This window comes from Macadamia integrifolia, chromosome 3 (genome assembly GCF_013358625.1).
Source record: "Macadamia integrifolia cultivar HAES 741 chromosome 3, SCU_Mint_v3, whole genome shotgun sequence".
Classification (NCBI taxonomy): domain Eukaryota; kingdom Viridiplantae; phylum Streptophyta; class Magnoliopsida; order Proteales; family Proteaceae; genus Macadamia; species Macadamia integrifolia.
In genome coordinates this window covers 30,002,229-30,016,198 of record NC_056559.1, presented here as the reverse complement: position 1 = coordinate 30,016,198, position 13,970 = coordinate 30,002,229, and the positions used below count along the sequence as shown (strand labels likewise).

General features: G+C 37.0%; 2 protein-coding genes across 2 annotated transcripts; both read left to right on the top strand.

The window, feature by feature from the left end:
* The first annotated feature begins 343 nt into the window (after positions 1-343).
* LOC122073518 (1,4-dihydroxy-2-naphthoyl-CoA thioesterase 1-like) lies at positions 344-2,841 on the top strand. Its single transcript, XM_042638110.1, has 3 exons — positions 344-665; positions 855-1,046; positions 2,461-2,841. The coding sequence occupies exons 1-3, from the start codon at positions 528-530 to the stop codon at positions 2,614-2,616; spliced, it is 486 nt and encodes a 161-aa protein (XP_042494044.1). The 5' UTR covers positions 344-527; the 3' UTR covers positions 2,617-2,841.
* Positions 2,842-6,384: 3,543 nt separating this feature from the next.
* Positions 6,385-9,088, top strand: LOC122074596 (S-adenosylmethionine synthase 1-like). Its single transcript, XM_042639488.1, has 2 exons — positions 6,385-6,541; positions 7,520-9,088. Exon 2 carries the CDS (start codon positions 7,527-7,529, stop codon positions 8,700-8,702), a length of 1,176 nt encoding a protein of 391 aa, XP_042495422.1. The 5' UTR covers positions 6,385-6,541; positions 7,520-7,526; the 3' UTR covers positions 8,703-9,088.
* The last annotated feature ends 4,882 nt before the right edge of the window (positions 9,089-13,970 follow it).

The following is a 13,970-nucleotide window of genomic DNA, read 5'->3' as shown; positions in this document are numbered from 1 at the left end:
CTCTGAAACAATATGAGCAAAACATCTGAATCGATCAAAGACCGAGAATCAGTCTCAACTAATACAGCCGATACGATACTGATAGTTTTAGAAGCCATGATCCCAAGTCTGATCAATGATTGACCATTCCAATCAACTCTCAGAGTCAAAGATGCTCAGGCGCTTAGATGTTACTGGACGGTTAGGCAGACGTTGCATGCAAAGCCACTTCTTTTGTAAGAATACAATACGGAGTACCGGAGAGTCGGGAGACGGAGAAAATCTTGCGTATAATAATATCAGAGTGGAGCTTATTATGGTAGCTGACAGCCAACATGCAGCACACTCTCTCTCTCTCACACTCACAAGTCACAACTAACCTACACCTGCTTCTTTGCTTCTTTCCTCTTTTTGAGTTGACACCAAAACCAAAATCCGAAAAGGCAAATACCCAATTTCGTACCAAACACTTCATAATCCAGATCGGAAGTCCGCATTAGAAAGGTCCTCTGGCCAACAGAGAAGGAGAGAGGTTAATTATTAGGTATATGGGATCTGTTTCAGAGTCATCATCGTCAAAGACAGCGTCTCTGGATAAACTACTCCATATGTTTGGGTTTGAGATAGAGGAAGTATCGCCCAAGAGGCTAACGGGACATCTCAAGGTGACCGATAAGTGTTGCCAGGTGAGTGATCACTCATATCTTATAACAATTCATCACCTTAATTACCCCCGATCGATTCCTCTTTTTTTCCTTCTCATCTTCTGCTTGAAATTTGAAAGTCAAACCCAAAAACTCTTAACACCGTTTTGTCTGGTTTGATCAATCATTTCTCGCTCTGATGATGATGATGATCTTAATTATGAATATCAGAGATGGAAGGTGTTGCACGGAGGCATAGTGGCACTGATTGCGGAGTCACTGGCAAGCATGGGAGCTCATATGGCGTCGGGATTTCGTCGGATCGCCGGAATTGAGCTGAGTATCAACCATTTGGCCGAAGCTCACCTGGGAGACGTGGTTATGGCCGACGCCGCACCGGTCAATCTCGGCCGAACTCTCCAGGTTAGAGACGTGAAAGACTTTATTTCCTAAGTCACTAACCTAACCTTTGCCAAAACCAAAAATAATAAAAAAGTCACGAACCAACATCTCCTAACAGACCCTACCAATGAAGCCCTTCCAATATTGGGAGCATTCGCCAAGGGGTTGAAATCCTCTGTAATTCCGATCTTGTACAATTTCGTAAAATACCATTTTCAGGGAGTGACACGTGTATTGATATCAATACAATGGTCTAGATTTGGTACAACTAATAAAACCTTAAATCAGTGAAGAGTCATTTAAATCAGATCTGGACCATTGCATTGATATCAATACACGTGTCATTCACTGACAATGATATTTTACGAAATTGTACAAAATAAGAATTACAGACGATTTTTTTTCTTCGTGAAGGCATCCAACATTGCTAAAATGGTCATTTCGTTAGCAGTTCGACTATGTCCTTTTCTAATTGATTAATAAGGGTGAAGATTTTTTTAAACAAGTGGCATATAGGGACCACCGAGGTGGTAGTGGAATGGTTTCTTAGGACGGTAGTGATGTCATTTTGTCCGGAAATTGGAAAGAGACAGAGACAGCTAAGATACCTTTGTATTAGAAAGTGGAGTGGATGAGCCCGATGGGTATCGGATTTTGCTCCATTTATAGTCAAATTAGTTCGTTTATGGTCCGTTTATCCTTTATAATCCAATTAATTTTTTTATACCTTGATTAACTCATGTAAAGGCCTGCCTATAGCCCATTTATATTCCAATTATCTCTTTAAGGATCGATTGAGGATCGATTAAAACTTGATTCATTTTACTTTTATAACATATTGGTTATATATGTCTATGCCTAACATCTGAGGTCTGATTAACTAAACGATTGAGACCGATTATTAACACTAGCATTATTGGCGTTGTTAGAAGAATCTCATCTCAATTGTATATCCTATCATATGTACATTTTTTTCCTCTTGATTTTCTAATAATTTCTGTTTAGTTGTTATTGAGCACACTTCTTGGACATTCAAACTTCTTTTGGACTTTTTAAATCTTATAATAATACTTAATATATCTTTTCCTATGATGGATGATGATATAGATAATAGGTGGAGCAAATATATAGCACAAACAAATTTCCACATGGCAGTTATTTGTCCAAGTGTGTAGGAACTTTGATCCTAAAATATTATAAATTGACAAAATGAGAAAAAAAAATAAATATTAGAAAAATAGAAATAGCAACTTAATTATTGTATATGCTTTTGGTTTATTAAAATTTTATGGAATTCAATCTATGGAGTTGTATTTAAGATTATAAGTAGCCTAGTTGAGTCAAATTAATGATATGAGTAGTGTTTCAAATTTACATATTAATTTTCAAGAGTATCCATAATGTTATGAATTTGTTTGTTTGTTTGTTTGAGAAGGTATGGAGGGTGCAACTATGGAAGATCAATCCTTCAGCCCCTGAGAGTACAAAAGTTTTGATATCAACATCCAATGTTAGCATTATATCAAACTTGCCCATTCCAGTGAATGTGAAAAATGCTGCTGTGCCCCTCATGAAGTATGCAAAGTTATAAGCGATTCTAATTATGATTAGCATTATTCTTATAATTATTAATTATTGAAAACTAGTTATGCTAATGCAGCTAGTCCCACACCAGTGTATCACTCTCTATGGGGATACTTTTGCTGAATTGTAAAAACGTAGAGTTATTATGTCAGTTCTACCTTCTACTTGTTTTTTTCCCCATTTCTCCGTGTTGACATTGACAATGATGATGAAAATGAGGGTATTGCACGCATGATGTGAAGTAGTTATCCATGTAATAGTGGAAAGTTGTTTTCAAAAGTTACAAGACAAATTCGAGCTTTTTTTTTTTTTTTTTCATCTGAAGTATTTATTCCCTCGCCCTCCCATCAGAGTTAGAAGAGTACACAATAATACAAAGAGCAATATCACACATGCATAGATATACACAAGATACGTGGATATACAAAAAAAGGTATTTGATTGTGTTAGACTAAAATTTGTTATGTGACTAATCTAGACCATGTCCTCTATATCCAATGGTCATAATGAATAAATCATGTATCCGTGTGTGGTAAAATGAATATCTTGTAACATTTGGTAAAATAACATACCCTTGTGATAATAATAATTCAATTCTCTATATATCTATCTTTTCTTCCCGACTTTTCACATAATTAATTTTTGGGGGGCACTCGTTATCGAATTCTAAATGTCCTTTCTTTTCATTAACAACTTAGGTTGTATTTGATTTGCATTCTCTTAATAAATTTTGAATCTAGAATGCGTTCAACAATGAAGCGAGAAATAGAGAAGAACGAAGTATCAAGTATGAGAATAAGAATGCATACCAATACAACCTCAAGTTTCTCCCTTCCTTTAGTTCTCTTGCCATGACAACTAAGTCAGTCTCTTTTTTTACCAAAAAAAAAAGTCTCTTTTAAAAACACATAATCTATGCTTTTAGCCTCATCAAATGATCATGTGGCTCAAGTCTCAGGCAAGTTGGAGTACGTCACTGTGTGTCGCACACTAGCAAGTGTTATGTCTATGTCACTCTTTCGTCATTTTGAAGTGATCCCCTTTGCCTCCCCTGAATGATGTTCTATACCTTTAATGTGGGCCTAAGGCTCTGTTTGGTAGATTAAAAAAAAAAAAATGTTAAAAAAAAAAAATTTTTCGTCTGTGGGAAAAAAAAAAAAAAAAAAACAGAATAAAGCGTTTGGTGTCAACTTGGTATTTTTTCCTTTTTTTTGGAACAAAACGGGGAAAAAAAAAATCGCTAGAAACGCAAAATGATAGAACGACAAAACCTTATTCCGTCATTTATGTTTTATTTCAAATACAAAAAAAAGTGAAAACTAGAGCAATCATTCCTGAAATAGGTTAACCAAACATCATTTTTTCGTTTTAAAATCGCATTTTGATACAAAAACTGAAAATTTTGACACAAAACGTTGTTTCTGGAACTGAATGACTTTCAAACACAGCCTAAGTTTGTTTTCATGCTTCCTTCATAGTTCAAGGTAATTTGACGTTTTGATTAAACTATTAGATAATGAATGTGATCGTCAACTACCTCCCCATATTGTCAAGATTCCAAGGATTAAGAGATTTTCTTTTCATGGTGGGAGATGGTAAGCTTGGTCCTAAATTTATTGATGGGCCATTATGTTGAGTTAAAAACCAGATCAAGCTTAGCTCTTAAATATTTGGGTTCCAATTGGCTAAACAAATGGTGCTAATTTAAGGCCAGGGTGATCGGGATTGGTTGACCAGGGGTGTCAAACCCTAGCTTGAAACATTGAAATCGATTTAAATTGATCTAAAAAGTCAAAACTAAAAAGAAACCAATTTTGTGGAATCGGCAGAAAATCACACCAGATAGAAACGGTCAAAACCACATCAAACATGAAGATTGGAATGAAACTGAACTCTAAACAACCTGAAAAAAAAATCCCATAATTATGTATATATAAAATAAATTATAAATCAAACATAATATCAAATCGATAAGAGAAAATTGAACTAAACAGAATCCAAACTAGAACAAAAGTAGTCAAATCCAAAACTTCCCTTATTGATTTGGTTTCAGATTCATCTCTTCTCATACCGAAGCTGATTAATCCTGGCAAAAATCAAACTGAATCAACTGATTCGGAAGGTTTGGAAACATTTGTGTAAAAATGCTCATCCTTCTTTTTTTTCTTTTAATGTGAGAAAACCCTGATGAGGGAAGGGGGGGGGGATTTACAGACCCACACCAGAGCAGAAAATTGGAATGCGCAGCAATATTTTGCCATTTAGCAATTTCTTTGTACTTTTTATTTTCCTCCTCCCATCCCTACCCATTCTGATGTAGCTTATTCGGTCATTGTATGAAGATACTGCACCCCTGCTCACCCTATTTAGAGTCAAAATCAGATTGCCAGGTTCCAATATGTGAGAGAGAAAGCGAGAGACTACCAAGGCCACCAATTCGCAACAACATTGAAGTTCTCATATATCTTTTTCACTTAAAATGATAGGAGAAGTTTTCGATCACGTACCCCTCTGATGTCATCATTGCTCATTTGTTCACATCCTCCATTGATGAAGGTCCAAAATGCCCTTTCTATTACTCTATGAGTCTCGTTAAGCGTCAGAATCTATGGGTAAAGCAAAACTCAATCCATTGAATAGTATTCCGCTCTAAAATAAATATCTCATGTGACTAATGAATTGGGTCGAATTTTGACCTTACATATAAGATGATTTGGCCTATTTCCTCTCCTTAGTTCATTGATTTATATAATCAGGATGTTGAGTGTTACACGTGTCCTCCCTATCAATAATATTTCTTCTTACCAAACTTTTTTTCTTAGTTAATTATTCTAAAATAAGTGGATTGTTGAACCAAATGTGGTAGGTCGGATTTTGACTCTATATGCTCCATTTTTTCTTGTTTAATTATTAGTGGATATGTTATAGGAGAAAAAGGTACAAAATGAAAGAAGGGAGTTGGTAAGAAGGACTTGGAATCACATATGTATTTTTTTTTTTTTTTTCTCTTTTTTTGGTAAAACACATATGCACGATGTAAAATTGTGAATAAGAATGTCTTGAAAGGAATATGTTGTAAGGTAGGACTGAGTGTCATCAAATGGTTGGTTTCGTTCAATTTCAAATGATTTCATTTATTACATATAATGTCACTTCTGATTTTGGTCTAAACAATGGGTTGCATTGGCTGAAGTTGGATCCAAATAATCCGTGGAGGATCTATCAATGACCCAGCTTCAGTAAGAGGATTTAGATCAGTCCAATTGATTTTGATCCGAATCAGATCAGAATTGACCTGGATCAACACTAGAATAGGCCTATCCATTGAGGCAGTTTCCCGGATCGGCTCAATCCGGATCATGGATCGGATCGGATCCGATTTTATAATCCTTGACACAAGATGAAACGGGACCGGGGTCATGCTGATCAAAGTGTGGTGGTTGGTGAGCTTTACCAACCATAGGAAAGTTGGCCTAGAAGTGGGAGCCCACATGGCTTGAATTTATCTTTTATTTTGGCAAATTTATGGGAGGTTGAGTGAAAGTGACAGGGGCTCTCAAATCCTCTACGGATATTAATCCTGCGGAAACCATGCGGAAAATCGGTACGGGTAAGTTGGTAACCATTGTGAAATCACCGCACGCTTCCGCAAAACAATGATACGTAGAAGTTCCACACCGACTGTACAGCAGGACCAGAAGGTGGGGTCAAGGCGAAACGGGAGAAGAGAGAGAGAGAGAGAGAGAGAGATGAGTGAAGACGAGATTGCGTCTCTGTTCAAAGCTTACCTATGTCTTCGGATCCCTATATAAACCCTATCGCCATTCCTCGCATCTTCGTACTCCTTCCGAACGAGTTCTTCGAAGATCTCTTCTGTAAGACTTGAGCTCTTCCATTTCTTCTTCTTTGTCAGAAAAAAGGGAGAGAAAGAGGTGCGTATTGGCTTATTCCATTTCTATCTCGTCTTTTTTTCTTATGTAGGTCAGATCTTATTTGGTCTCTGCTAGATCTTGATACTCAGTCGCCATTATGGTTCTGTGTTGCTTAAAATTTTGATCTACCTATTTGGTTTCTCAAGATTGATAACCTAAACAGTTTGTTTCGTTTTTCCATGATTTAGGATCAATTTAGGGGTTTTCTTTCTTAAGTTCTTTCTCATCCCATCGTTTTCGTGTTTGGTTTCTGAAAGATTAAAATGTCTCTCTCAAGATTCCCTTGAAAATTTGTGGGTAAATTCAGACCTACGAGTAACCATCTGTTTCTCTTATCTCATGTCTTCGTTTTTGCTTGAATCAGTTTATGTGATTTGATTTGGATCATGTCGGTAATCCGGTCTTCAGTTGTATTTTGCGAATCTATGTTACAAAAGTCATTTGACAAATATTGAGACGTCATTTACTTCTCTGAATTTAATTTCCTTCGGATACTGCAGATCCATCATTTGGTTCCATAGATGGATGTGCTTGCTCTGCTCTATCCAAAAAAAGATGGATATGCTCTGTTTCTAAAATTGTAAACTATAGTATGCAATAATATAAATAAATAAATATATTAGTAGGTTTATAATCGATTTCATATGTTTCAATCAAAATCCTTCAGACCTTCACAGAGTCAAGGTGACTCCAATTCCGGTGGTAGACCAAATGGCTTTAAGTGATTCTTTCATTCTGATTTGAGACCAAATTATGTGTCAGTATCACGTCTGGGTCACCACAGGTTCCATGTTTGGCCACCACAAATAGTTATTGTATTAATAAATGGTGTTAACCTTGTTCAATCAAACTGATTATAGTTTTATCTGTTTTCAAAATGATATTTCTTTTGTTGAAATTCTCTTGCGTTTTTACAACCTATCTTAATTGATGTGAAGAACTGACATGTTTTATGCAAACAATCTTCCTTTTCTATAGACTAGAGATGGACACCTTCCTATTCACCTCAGAATCTGTCAACGAGGGCCACCCAGACAAGCTCTGCGACCAGGTTTCTGATGCCATCCTTGATGCCTGCCTAGAACAAGATCCTGAGAGCAAGGTTGCCTGTGAGACATGCACCAAGACCAACATGGTCATGGTCTTCGGTGAGATCACCACCAAGGCCAAGGTGGACTATGAGAAGATTGTCCGAGACACCTGCAGAGGCATCGGATTTGTTTCAGCTGATGTGGGTCTTGATGCCGACAAATGCAATGTTCTTGTCAACATTGAGTCGCAGAGCCCCGACATTGCCCAGGGTGTTCACGGTCACCTTACAAAGAAGCCTGAGGAAATTGGAGCTGGTGACCAAGGTCACATGTTCGGTTATGCCACAGATGAAACCCCTGAGCTGATGCCCCTTACCCATGTCCTGGCTACAAAGCTTGGGGCAAAACTCACTGAAGTGAGGAAGAATGGGACCTGCGCGTGGCTAAGGCCTGATGGCAAGACCCAAGTGACTGTTGAGTACAAAAATGAAGGTGGTGCCATGGTTCCTCTCAGGGTCCACACTGTCCTCATTTCAACTCAACATGATGAGACTGTCACAAACGACCAGATCGCCAAGGACCTGAAGGAGCATGTGATCAAGCCAATCATCCCAGCCCAGTATATGGATGAAAACACCATCTTCCACCTCAACCCATCTGGTCGTTTCGTCATTGGTGGACCTCATGGTGACGCAGGCCTCACTGGCCGCAAGATCATCATCGACACTTATGGTGGGTGGGGTGCCCATGGTGGTGGTGCTTTCTCTGGCAAGGACCCAACCAAGGTGGACCGCAGCGGTGCTTACATAGTCAGGCAGGCCGCCAAAAGTGTTGTGGCCTCTGGGCTTGCTCGACGCTGCATTGTGCAGGTCTCTTATGCAATTGGTGTTCCGGAGCCTTTGTCTGTGTTTGTTGATACTTACAAGACCGGTACGATACCGGACAAGGACATACTTGCTCTGATCAAGGAGAATTTCGATTTCAGGCCAGGGATGATTGCCATTAACCTCGACCTGAAAAGGGGAGGCAACTTCAGGTACCAGAAGACTGCTGCTTATGGGCATTTCGGCCGGGATGAACCAGATTTCACTTGGGAGACTGTGAAGGTCCTCAAGAATGCCAAGGCTTGAGAATCATAATCTCCACATGCGAACTTAAGAAGCATATTTGTATCTGCACATTGTTCCTGACAACATACATGGTAAAGAAGCATAGCGGAGTGAAAGTTTTGGATTTGAAACAGTTTCTACATTTGAAAGAAAAAACAACAAACAAAGCTGGTTTGAAAAAGTGAAATAAGGAAGAAGAAAAAGTTGGAAACACGTTTGAGTATTAGAATTGATCTTTTTTTTATTATAATTTTTGTGTGTCCTAAGTTTTTGGGTGAATTATTCTTCACTCAAAATACTTGCTCATTATTGTAGAATCCCAAAAAATTTGAGGAATTTATAAATTACTCAAATTCATTGTATGTGGTAATTCATAACTATAAAATAGTGGGAAAATACTTCTATCAGCCTTGACTTGAAAGCTTTCTCTCATGGGTTTTTTGTTTACATTTATTTGGACTGGTAGACATATTATTAAATAAGTTGGGAATTCTCTTGACAAGCCATCTCTCTCAAATTTGGCAATATATTTCAATTGAATAGCTCATCATGTATACATGTTCTCCTTTGAATTTTTAATAGTTACTGTGGAGTTGCCATTGAGCACACCTTTTGGACTTTCAAACTTCTTTTATCATAAACTGAGAAAAATTAATGTTAGAAAAACAAAAACAACAACTTTACTATTGTATACGCTATTTGTTTTACTACCAAAAAAAAAAAAAATGCTATTTGTTTCTTGAATTAAGTTATCAGGTTGAGTCAAATGAAATTTTTTTTTGGTAGAAAATGATTCTATTGAAATGAACGGATTACACACAAGTCGTCTAGAACCACTGTGGTAGACACACAAGGATTGGAAATATGGCAAATAGTCCTATCCGTAACGGACTGAACCCTCCTAGCAAGTGTATCGGTTATAACATTAGCCTCTCTTGGAATATAGAAAAACTGATAGTTATCAAAAACTGAAATTAATAGTGCCTATTCCAAATTTACCCTATTAAGTTTCAAAAGTATCATTTATTTGATGAATTTGAGGGTTTGAGAAGGTATGGAGGGTGCAACCATAGAAGATCAATCCTTCCACCTTAGAGAGTACAAAGGTCTTCATATCAACATCCAATGTCAGCATTATAGTTAATTTTGCACACCTGTGTTTGGATGCGAGCATCATTCTTTTTTCTTTTTTTCTTTTCTGATACAAGCTTTATGGGGGTATTGCATGGGAATGATTTGAGGTTTTCTCCGTATATCTGCTTTTTTTCCCTCACTTTGCACAATATGACATTTTGGGTACGAAGTAGAACTGCCATTGACAATTAACTCAAGCTATGTTTGGTATATATTATCAGAATAAACTTTGGGTCTAGAATGCATTTTGGAGCAAAAAAATTAGAGGAAAATAAGATTTCGAATGTGTCGTTGTTCTAAAATCTATTCCTAAAATACATACAAATACAGCCTTGGTCTCTTCTCCTCCTGTAGTTCTCTGTCGTATTGATGATGAGAAACCTTTAATATTCATTTGGCTTTATTGCCATAAACAGCTAAGTTATCAGTTTCTTCTTGCTTTTAGCCCCATCAAATGATCATGCAGCTTAGGCCTCATCATACAAGTTGGAGAAAGTATTTAAAAAATGGTATTGGAGACAGGACCATTGTCCTACCAAAAAAACAAAAGAGACAGGACCTTTGGCATTGAATAATTCATATGGATTAGCTAATCCAGCTATACAGGAAAAAAATCGTCTGCAATTCCGATCTCGTATAATTCCGTGAAATACCACCTTCAGAGGGTGACACGTGTATTGATACCAATGCAATGGTCTAGATCTGATTTAAATGCCTCTTCACTGATTTAATGTTTTATTAGTTGTACCAGATCTAGACCATTGTATTGGTATCAATACACGTGTCACCTCCTAAAGGTAGTATTACACGAAATTGTACGAGATCGGAATTGCAGACGATTTCAACCCAGCTATACATCGATGGATCTGCCAAATAGCTGTGTACCAGCCAGTATTTGCTGGATTAGTGGCTGCAGACGTTGACTAAAGTTGACCAAGTTGACCAAGTTGATTTTTATTTTTTTTAAACGAAAAGAAAAGTTATCCGACCCAACTTTTGTAAGCTTGATTACTAGGCAATTGCCCTATGAGACAAATTGATTGTTAATAATTAAAGAAAAAAAGGCTAGGCACACCGTTTGTGTACCACATACTCGTAGCTGTAGGTATTGTGTTTATCTAATTTTTTCCTTTTTAAATGATCCTTATGTTGTACTATGGAGACAGAAGAGAAGAGTCAAAAAGGAGATAGCGCAAGAGTTTTGGGGCTCCAACTTATTGATTAACTTCGTATATTTTCCAACTCTTTTATAGAGTCAATAGATCCGTTGAAAAACGGCTCTTTTCCAATCAACGGAATTGCCCCCAAATTTCTCCTTCTTGTGACCGTTATCATTCTTATAACCGTTATCACAGTAATTCCATGATGAGGCCGAATGGCCACCTCACCAACATCTCCCACTTGGCCATTCTGGCCGAATTCACAGTTTCCGTTCTCGTTTTTAAGAACCAACATTATGAAAAATTCCATTCATGTTTCTCAATTTCTAGGATCATGATGATATTTTTATTTCCGTTCCTAGATATCCGTTCCTATTTCTAGGAACGATCTATCATGATATTTCAATTTCCGCTTTCATTTCCAAGGGCATCCATCATGATATTTCAATTTCCGCTCCCATTTTCAGGGGCAATAAAAAACATTGTCATGATAAGGAACTTTAGTTCCTATTCCAAACTTAGAGATCTAAGTCCACTATTTATTCCGAACATATAGTTCAAGTTCCATTTACATTCCCAATTTTCAGGAATTACTTTCACATTACAGTTCCCATTTCCGGGAACATTCGTCATGACATTTCTAGGAACCATTTCCATTCCTATTTCCAAGAATTATTTCCATTCCCATTTTCAAGAAACATTTCCATTCAATTTTCCATGAATAATATTCATAAAATTTTGATCGTCATGACAAGGAACATTCAATTCCAATTCCAGACTTAGACCGACCTAAGTCCTTTATATATTCGGAGCACTTGGTTTCAATTCCAGAATTAGATAACCCTAAGTCCGATTAAATTTACATGCTTAACATAAGCTTCCGCATGAATTCCCTTTGTGGGGGGATCGGCCCAATATCGCTCGTAGGTACATAGGTTACTTTAATTTCACCTTTTCCTACTATATCTCGAATATAGTGCCACTACAAATTTTTATATGTTTCCCCTTCGAGTTATTACGGCTTGATTATCACAGAATATTTTCACTAATCCATTTACAAGATCCAGCCCAAATTCATTTATTTCCACTGGTCCAATTACAAGATCTTGCCCCAATTTATTTCCACTGGTCTAATTACAATATCCAGCCCAAATTCATTTAACAAACGTCTTATCTAGACTGCATGAGTACCATATTACAAGCAACATACTCAGCTTCCAGTGGGTGCCTAGCAACACACCCTTGTTTCTTGCTACCCCAAGAAACTATTGCACCTCCATATATAAACACATAACCAAAGGTGGACTTAGAGTCATCTCTATCACCTCCGAAGTCATCATCAGAGTATCCAATAACCACAAGCTTTTTCACTTGAAAATACAATTTCAAGTGTTTAGTTCCTTTAATATATATCATAATCATTTTCACAGCTTCCCAATGGGCAGATCCAGGATTTCTTTGGTATCTATTTACCAAACCAACTGGAAAAGCCAAATCCGGTCGTATACACAACATCGCGTACAAAAAACTACCTACTGCCTAAGCATAAGGTACATTCAACTTTTCCTGTCCTTCTTGAGGACCACCTTTTGATAATGTCATTCCCAATGCTATTGGAGTTACTAATGGATTGCTATTCTGCATCCCAAATCTTTTCAACACAGGTTTCCTGACTCAAACACAATCTTCGTTATAGATGTTTCCCCATATCCTTTATTTCAAATTGATCACTGAGTTCGTACTTGGTTCTCTCCAAGTCATTTCCAACTAGTCCCACTCTTAAAAAAAAAATATATATATATATATAGACAACTTTGCATCCTAATTAAAGGATCATTTAAATACCATGAACATTAGGACAAAGTATATACCAATATACAATATTTTCCTGTCCCATTCCCCAAAAACCTTTAGGTTGTCGCATAAGTGTACAATTTCTTCCAACTCACCATTGAGAAAAGCATTTTTGACATCCATTTGGAACAACTCTAAGTCCAGATGTTCAACAAGTGTCAAAAACAATCTAATAGAGGCAAATTTCCCTACCAACAAATAAATATCCTAGTAGTTTTATTCATACCTTTCTGTGTATATCCTTTTGCAACTAACTGTGCCTCGAATTTATCAACAGACCCATCTTCTTTGTACACATTTCAAACTATGAAATTTCTACCTCTTGTAGGTCATAAGTTTTCATAAAAACAATTTCCTCCCACATCGCTTCACTATAGGTTACAGGATCGACTACTTCTTCCACATCTGTGTCAATTGTATGACAAGATGATTGACATAATTAAAGGTAATAGTCATCTAAATAAGTTGGGGGTACTCTATTTCTTTTACTCCCACTTACCCTCGGCTCCGGGTCTTGTCCTTGATGATCAACTTGATCTTCAAAGCTTGGATTCCTTGATAGAAAAAATTATTGGTTCCTCTTGATGGTCAACATCGTAGTCATTTTCAATGACATGCAAGAGTTCTATATCCTCCTACAGTGGTTCCTCTTCTAGTTTCTCTAGAAATTCCGCATCACGACTCTCAATTACCACTTTTCAGGGTGATAGAAACTAATCCCTTTATCATTTAGGATATCATATGAACTTGCATCTGGTCGTTCTAAAATCCAACTCTTTCCTTTATGACACAGGCATTTGTACATGGGCTACTAATCCCTACTTCTTTAGATTTTCTATGTTTGGTTTACTGCCTACCCCTAATTCATAAGGTTTAATCTAATTATGCAATAACATAAATCCATGGAAAAACACTCCATAATGTTGGGCTTTTCCGAAATCAAAGTTCTATATGTCAGCATAATTTCAGATCCCAACCACCTTCCATTGCATATTATCAATTTCAGATCTCATATCATAAATAATCCCATGCAAATGCACAAAAATAAAACTTTAAGCATAATCCACAAGATCCGTACAAAAATCGGATCGTCAGGCTCATTTTGCTTGAACAACCATAATAACTAAGCTTTAAAAAAAAT

Excerpts from the sequence above, each read along its gene's own strand:
- LOC122073518 (XM_042638110.1), top strand. The coding sequence starts at position 528 with ATGGGATCTGTTTCAGAGTCATCATCGTCAAAGACAGCGTCTCTGGAT. Across the intron at positions 666-854 it reads TGACCGATAAGTGTTGCCAG|AGATGGAAGGTGTTGCACGG; the intron begins GTGAGTGATCAC and ends TATGAATATCAG. Across the intron at positions 1,047-2,460 it reads ATCTCGGCCGAACTCTCCAG|GTATGGAGGGTGCAACTATG; the intron begins GTTAGAGACGTG and ends TTGTTTGAGAAG.
- LOC122074596 (XM_042639488.1), top strand. The coding sequence starts at position 7,527 with ATGGACACCTTCCTATTCACCTCAGAATCTGTCAACGAGGGCCACCCA.